General features: G+C 42.7%; 1 protein-coding gene across 1 annotated transcript; it reads left to right on the plus strand.

The window, feature by feature from the left end:
* The first annotated feature begins 5,717 nt into the window (after positions 1–5,717).
* On the plus strand, positions 5,718–6,262 carry LOC137769242 (ubiquitin-ribosomal protein eS31 fusion protein-like). The gene has a single exon (XM_068550986.1). It carries the CDS (start codon positions 5,751–5,753, stop codon positions 6,219–6,221), a length of 471 nt encoding a protein of 156 aa, XP_068407087.1. The 5' UTR covers positions 5,718–5,750; the 3' UTR covers positions 6,222–6,262.
* The last annotated feature ends 1,522 nt before the right edge of the window (positions 6,263–7,784 follow it).

A 7,784-nucleotide genomic window follows, 5' to 3' on the forward strand; every position in this document is an offset into this window, starting at 1 on the left:
TGTTCAATTTGAAATATTATTTAATCTATTATGATTTCTTCTTTGAACCATCCATTATTTATGATTATTTCTTGAATTTCTAAGCATACGGATATGTCCTAGTTTTACGGTTGTTTTCCATTTCTAACATAATTGCTTTATGATCAGAAAACATAGTCTGTAATATTTCAATACTTTAAATGTGTTGAGACATACTTTATAACTAATATATGGTTAATTTTTTAGCCAATATATGGTTAATTTTTCTAAATATCAGTATGTGCTAGAAAAGACTGTGATTTCTGCAGTTAGTTGTATAAAGTGCCATGTAATACTATCAAAGCAAAAAAAATCAAGTTACCCAAACAGAATTAGAAATTTCTCTTGTTCTTCCTTTGCTCTCCACATTCCTAGAGTTTTTTAAAGCAGCTGTCATGAGATAGCAAAGAAATGGCCAGTTGTGTTTGCATATGAGTTTTCCAGCATTGCTCTGCTGAGAGACACACAGCAGTGTGGTTATGCACAATTTTTGTTTTATTTTTTTCCCATAAGCCAAGAGACAGCATATTTTTCGAGTTTCAATGTCAGTAAATAAATGATGCATCTGGGAAAGAAAAGTTTGCTGTTAGCAACACACCTCCTAATCTAAAATGAATAACTTACACATTCAATTCTGTTCCTTAGAAAGAAGTCTCAAAGGGTAATATTTGAGATCACTAATTTTTTTAACCTGGGAATTCGTTTTCAGCTTAACACTCTTGTGAACAGTTTTACTTTCCACCTAACGTTCTAAAGAATCTTTTATAGGAAAAGTCGTTTCATTGTGTATGAATAACATACATACATATGTATGTTATATTCTATACATAGAATACAGTGTTATCAGTGTTACAGTGTTAAAACACTGGGGATGCCATATTAAAGGCAAGAAAATGAGACACCAAAGCTCCCAAACACTGAATTTCCTGTGAATTTACGTAACCAGAAATTCATAAGACCAGTTCCCATGACACTGATTGATGTCCAGAGAGCACCAAGCATAGTGACAGGACGTGTCTTGTGAATCTTGTTTTAAGTTGCCCGAGCTCAGGTAGGAATCCCTGAAAGCAACGGCTCCATTTTTTATTGTTTTCTATTATCTTGAATGAAAGAGCTGGAACAATATCCCCTGAGGATGGTGGTAGTAATCGGAGAGTGGGAACAAAGAAGCTGAGTGGAAATGACTCTTCCTATCCCTTCCCCTGGTGGCTGTGTGACCTTGAACAGGAGAATACTTTTGTAGCCTCGTTTTTCTCACCTGTAAAGTTAGAAAAATCAGACAAACGTTGCAAGGTTGCTGCTGAGAGTTACATGTGAGCAATCCCGCACGTGACTACACAATGTACACAGTCGTGTGTGCGTAGCGCTCTGAAGATGGGATCGTTTCTGTGATTATTAGATTAGTATTAGCTTCTGGGTGGGGCGCAGAACCTTCTGCAAACGGGAGGACTTACTGGTATTAGGAGGCAAATGGATCGAGGCTTTTAAATGCAGGCCTGAATCCTTCTGGCTGTTTCCCAAAAGCAACAATTTCCACTTAAATCTTTGGAAATGCAACTAGATGAAGTGCTTTTCAGACGACAAGGTCCACTCCAAGACACGAGTGGCTTTTACGTAGAAAATAACGGGATAATGAAAACAATATCCAAAGCCTCCTGGCAGATATCATCCTTTTCCACTATGATTCATTTTACTGCAGGTACAGACGTCTTGGTGTCATTGTGTGGTCTGGTTCCTTTTAGACATCCTTTCCAATGGAAAGGAAGATGATTTTTTAGGTCTTCTCAGACAGAAAAACGCAGCTAACTTATTTATGAGTCTATTTTGTTCAACTCTTTTACTTATGATTCTATTTTGTAAGTGTATTTTTTTAAACTTTGTTCCGGAAAAATAAAAATATGGTTCTCCTTACCAGAAAGATTTGAGAAGGGAGTGCTTTCTGAATGTCACCAAGTAGTTAATCGTGTTACTTAGGACAAGCCACCAAGTTGCCTCTCTCTGACATTCTACCATAGAAAAATGATTCATTTCATTGGCATATAGAAGGGCATTGAATGCTAGATCTGAACACATTTTACATGTATAACAACAGTTAATAAAATTTATTAAATTTACAAAAATTAAATATAAAAAAGAAAAACGGATAATAATAATTTGTTTCTTCTTTGGGCAAAAAGAGGCAAAAAGACAAGGTTAATACAGTCATAATAGTAGCTGATAATTATTGATCACTACCTATGAGCCAAGCACTAATCCAAGCACCCCACATGTAATTATGTTTAACCCTCATTATAACCTCATATAGAATGGTCCCCGTTGTCAGATGAGGAAAGGGGGGCACAGAGCTAGTAAGTGGGATATTCAAACCCAAGCAGCCTGTCTCCGGAGCCCAGAGAACTTTGCTGCTTTTCCAGTGAAATGACAGCCATCAGTTCTAATCCCCAATGCCAGACATTTAGTGCATCAGCAGAGATGCAAAACGTTCAGTGTTGGAATTTCTCTGCTAAGGTTTGTTTAAGTATGGTATGCGCCTCGTGGCTTGGCTAAAGGTAGGTGTAGGCTTACTTTTCTCTTCTGACAAGTAAACCTGGTTCTTGGTAAACATCATGAGGCACAGAGGGTAAACTTCAGTGCGGTCCATCCTCTGAGTTCTAAGGCTTTATTTCACATACTTTCTCGTAAGCTTTTTTTCTGGAAGTTTTGGTTCAGACTGACTTGCCCACCTCTCAGCCCCCTGTCCACGTACCTGGAATCACCACAAAGCCAGGGCCCACTGGGCTTCTGTTACTGAACCCGGTTTGTCTTACGTGAAAACCCTGAGATGCTGAGGTTTGCAGCAGAGAGAGGGTTTATTCACAAGGTCGTCGGGGGGAGGAGACAGGAGAACAAGTCTCAGGTCTGCCTCCCCAAGGCAAGGGGCTGGGGCATTTACAGGGTAACGAATAAAGAAGCAGGACCGCCCGGGCGTGGGAAGCACGGGGGAAAGGTGATTGGAAAAATGTGCAGTAATCATCGTTCTGCCTCAGGCGTTAACTAAGCTACAGGCCTCTCCACGATCAAAAATGCAGGTGCTTAGCGTGATCTGCAGGGAGCTTTCTGGCCCTCCGATGTCAAAGGGCCACCGCAGCAGACACGCAGGCCCGGTCGGAGGGTCGGTGGTGCTATCCAGTCGTAACCAGCTCAGCTTGAACTGGGCGCCCCTGACTCCAAGCTCCTAGAAAACACCTGGGGCTAACATCTTATTGTTTAGGGTCCATGCCCCTTGGAGGACACGCAGATCCTAAAGCAGCCCGGATTAGTGATCTCACTAACAATTACACAGGGATTTCCTTCATCATATTCTTGCAGAGGCACCCCACACCCACAGAAGCATCACGCTTCAGCTGAAAACAGCGGGCACACGCGCCCGCCAAGCCGGGCAGAGGTGAAATTGATGCCACCTCACTTCAGTTTCGCTTCTGTCCCATCTCACGTTCTGCTGTCAGGGTGACCTCTCTTGAGAAGCAGGCAGCTTTATTGATTTCCATTTTCCTATCACAGAAAAGGAATGTATCCCTTCCTTCCCGGGCCTCCTTGAGCGGATTCTGCCCTGACCTCCACCCTTGGCCTTGCATCTCTAGTTGGGCTAGGGTACTGCCCAGCACAGTTTTGCCTTTGCTGGTGCATTTATTTCAGTAAATATTTCATGAGCAGCTACTATGTCCCAGGTGTAGAGCAATCCCTTGTCAGCAATGACTTCCTCTCTGGGTCTATCCTCACCCATACTTCAGACTCCACTTATTCCATCCTTCCCAGTAACACTGCCTGGATTTTCCAGGACTCATGCATCTTTATGAATTTAACTGTCTCCTCAATTAGGAAATAGCTAGATGCTCATAGACTTTGGACTTCTGCATCCTTCCAAAGGACTTAACATGGTGCTAGGTAGATGCTAAGTGAGCAAAAAGTGCTTGTTAACAGAGGAACTTCAGTGAAGCCTTAGCCTTATTAGAACTTCAATCCGGTGAAGGTCTCCAGCCGTTGCTTAGAGTGTGCTGGTGGCTTGTTCGGAAATGGATGAATTATTGTTCCATCTGTGCAGATGTAAGTGGGAGGCGTGAAGTCTCTTTGCTCTTTAAAAATGAATGGTGTTGACATGTGTCTGAAGACAGCGGTGGTGGGAGGAGGGGAGAGAAAGAATGTACTTTTCATCTTACACAACCCGTTCCAAATCCCTTGGTTTTCTACCTTAGCATCTTTCCACCAGTATGAAACGGTTTCGACACATCCTGGTTTCCATTCCTCCGCATTTTCTAATCACGGTTTTGCGTGTTCTTTATGTTAGAGCTCAGAATTAATCCAGCCCTCTGACCCCTGCCTTATACCTGAAGATCGACTTTCTACAATTCTTATTTTATGCTGGCCCAATCTAGCACTGTACACATAGTGTTTTCTTCACCTATTTTGCAATCTCTTTAGCCATTTCCAACACATGACCATCCTGAAAGGAGCCTGGCTTAACTCATTTAGTCAAAAGCCCACTTTATTCTTTTTATTTTGTAATTCAGTTCTCCGTGTGTCTTTTGCAGTACGATTGTGATGAATTTTCAGTTGATTTTATATCTAATTTTATAACTGCCACTTCTACAATGTGGCAAGCTTTTCTCCCTTAACGTTAAAAACATCATTTCCGAAAGAAAGCTGTTCTGAAATCTGGCTTTTTCAGCAAACCGAACACCCACACGATAAAGACAGAATGACAGGAGTTAGAGGTGGAAAAGATGAATAAGGTCACCTTGCCTAATTTTTTAGCAAATACAGAGATGTGTGCATGGTGGTGCTTGAGTCTACATAACCTAGCATTTTAACTTTAGAAAATATTGCTGACCACCCCGCAGCCCCCCGCCATCATACAGTCTCTTATCTATGGGTTTTGCTGTTAGTTCACATTTTCTTTGAAATCAATTTTTACCTTTGTGATAGAATGTAAGTCTGATTGAGTCCAAGTTTATTTTGCCTTTTAAATGATAATAATAACTTTATTTTTACCCCCCTCCCCCATTTTTAGGAGTAGCATTCCCCTTACCTATGGAAACAAACTACCTCAAAACCTTAGCCATTTAAAATCACAGCAATCTCTTCTTCTTATTTCTCATTGTTGGTCAGGAAAACTGGGCTCAGCTAGGGATTCCTTGTCCAGGGAGCGGTATGCAGCTGCAAACAGTTGGTGGTGGCAGCCGGTGTCACCTTAAAGCCTTTCTCACACACCTGGCTGTTGGCTGGAACCTTCGCTGGGCCTCCAGACAGAATACCTACCTACACAGGGTCCTTCAGGGCGGCCTGGGCTTCCCTCCCAGTAGGGAGGCTGGTCCCAAGGCAAACAGCCCAACACAACGGGGAGGCTGACCAAACAGTCCCAGAGGAGCACCCAGGTGTAAGGACACGATGAGGAGGGGGTCTGAGGCTGAGGAGTGGAGCAGGTGGAGAAACCAACCTGCCTCTTGATGAGGACAATGGGATGAGAGGTTTGGGTACCACCATCTTCTTCCACGAGCAGTTACGCAATCAACTGCTAATTCTAAATACAAAGTGGATATGAAACTGAGAAGGACCCTGTGGGGCTCCTGGGCACAGAAGCCTGTCAAACAGTTGCTAATCAGGAAAGGGAAGGGATGCAGAGACAAGGGAAGAGCAGTCAAGAAACAATAGTGCAGTTTTTCGGATCCGCCATCTGCGGTGGCACCGCCGCCAATATGCAGATTTTCGTGAAGACCCTGACGGGGAAGACCATCACTCTCGAGGTCGAACCCTCGGATACAATAGAAAACGTAAAGGCCAAGGTCCAGGACAAGGAAGGAATTCCTCCTGACCAGCAAAGACTGATCTTTGCTGGCAAGCAACTGGAAGATGGACATACTTTGTCTGACTACAACATTCAAAAGGAGTTCACGCTTCATCTTGTGTTGAGACTTCATGGTGGTGCTAAGAAAAGGAAGAAGAAGTCTTACACCACTCCCAAGAAGAACAAGCATAAGAGAAAGAAGGTTAAGCTGGCTGTCCTGAAATACTGTAAGGTGGATGAGAATGGCAAAATCAGTCGCCTTCGTCGGGAGTGCCCTTCCAATGAATGTGGTGCTGGAGTTTTTATGGCCAGCCCCTTTGACAGACATTATTGTGACAAATGTTGTCTGACCTATTGTTTCAACAAACCAGAAGACAAGTGATTGTATATTGGTTAATAAAAGACATGAACTAATGAAAAAAAAACAAACAAACAAAGAAAGAAACAATAGTGCAGCCTTGGGGCAGGGTCCTGGTTTCGCCTCAAGGGATACACGTAACAATATCTTTGAGCTCTTCACAGAACTAAAACCCCCATCAAATGGAAGATGAGCTACTTGATGAAGCATTCTTCATTCCAGAGAGAAGGTCATGGCTTGATAGACTCAAGAACCAGAGAAGCTCATCAGGAGACCACCTGAGACCAGATTAAAGGAGTGCAGGTCCTGCGTGCCCCCTGATCCTTATCAGCAATCCCACCCTTGAACTACTGGTGTAAAACTCCTCACCAAATCCCCCCAGGTTGGGACACACAGTTCTTCAGTGCACAAGCCTGCTCTGTCCCCCTCTGCCTGGCAAAGCAATAAAGCTTTGCTTTTCTACTTCACCCAGAACCCTGTCTCTGAGATTCGATTCAGCACCAGTGCACAGAGGCCAAACTTTCGGCATCAGAGAGAGAATGAAAGATTTTGGCTTAGATGCTAGTTTCAGCTTCTTTTCACACCAAACCACACGCAGTGCTCGTAACAGATCTTGCAATGAGCAGAGTGCTTCACTTCCTCTGTCTCAGTGTTTCCTGATCTCTCCCCCAAAGTTAGTGAAAAAGATGAGAAGGAAGGGCTTGCTGTTTCCTAACCTGTACACCTGTCTCTGGTCAGTTGGTTCTCATCATATCTTCAGTGAGTCTGGGCTATTTCTCTACTCGCTGTGTGACCTTGAGTGACAGCTCACTTCCCTGGTTAAATGGCCCCCAAGTTCTCTTTCAATTCTAATGTTCTGGAATTCTAACTTATATTTGCAGGTCAAAATCAATTTTCATCTGCTAATTAAATATCATTACCAGTATCACCAGATAATTTTCTTAATTCACGTGCATGTGTTTATTTTTCTATTTTGAACCCCATGGAAAACCATGAAATCAATTCCTATCACATGCTCCCTTTTCACAAATAAAAGGATTATGTTTCTACTTGGAGTAGAGTTTATCTAAATTACACACATTATTTTTCCTCTCCCTTTATCCTAGAATAATGCATCAAGCCTCAGAAGTTTTTTCCCATGAAAATAATAATACTGCGCAGACAACGTGTCCTTACTAGGCTTGTTGAGAACCTCTTTCTTCATCAAACATGAATCTGTGGACACGAGGAAGTGAAAAATCTGGCATCTGTCAGAAGCATGGAACTCACTTGGGGATCTGGTTATGAGTGTGTGGGATTTCTCACAGCACAGCAGTCACCCTGTAGGTTTAAAGAGAAACATGAAACCCTAATCTCCAGAACGGCCACTCGAGCTATTTGAACCGATGTCTGGCAGAGGTGGCAAAGCAGTGCTTCACATTGGTCTCCAGTGTCACTCATGGCTAATCTTTCATTACCTGGTGCAGTCACTCTGAATAAAATACATTGCTAAGTATGGAGAAGATCTTCTCTTTCCCCATCAATTACAGCTTTCAGAGCTTAATTCACACGTTCCTCCATTTACTACAAACATTTCTTTATCCTCCC

The sequence above is a fragment of the Eschrichtius robustus genome, chromosome 9 (assembly GCF_028021215.1).
Source record: "Eschrichtius robustus isolate mEscRob2 chromosome 9, mEscRob2.pri, whole genome shotgun sequence".
NCBI lineage: Eukaryota > Metazoa > Chordata > Mammalia > Artiodactyla > Eschrichtiidae > Eschrichtius > Eschrichtius robustus.

Coding starts and splice junctions, on each gene's coding strand:
- LOC137769242 (XM_068550986.1), top strand. CDS start 5,751: ATGCAGATTTTCGTGAAGACCCTGACGGGGAAGACCATCACTCTCGAG.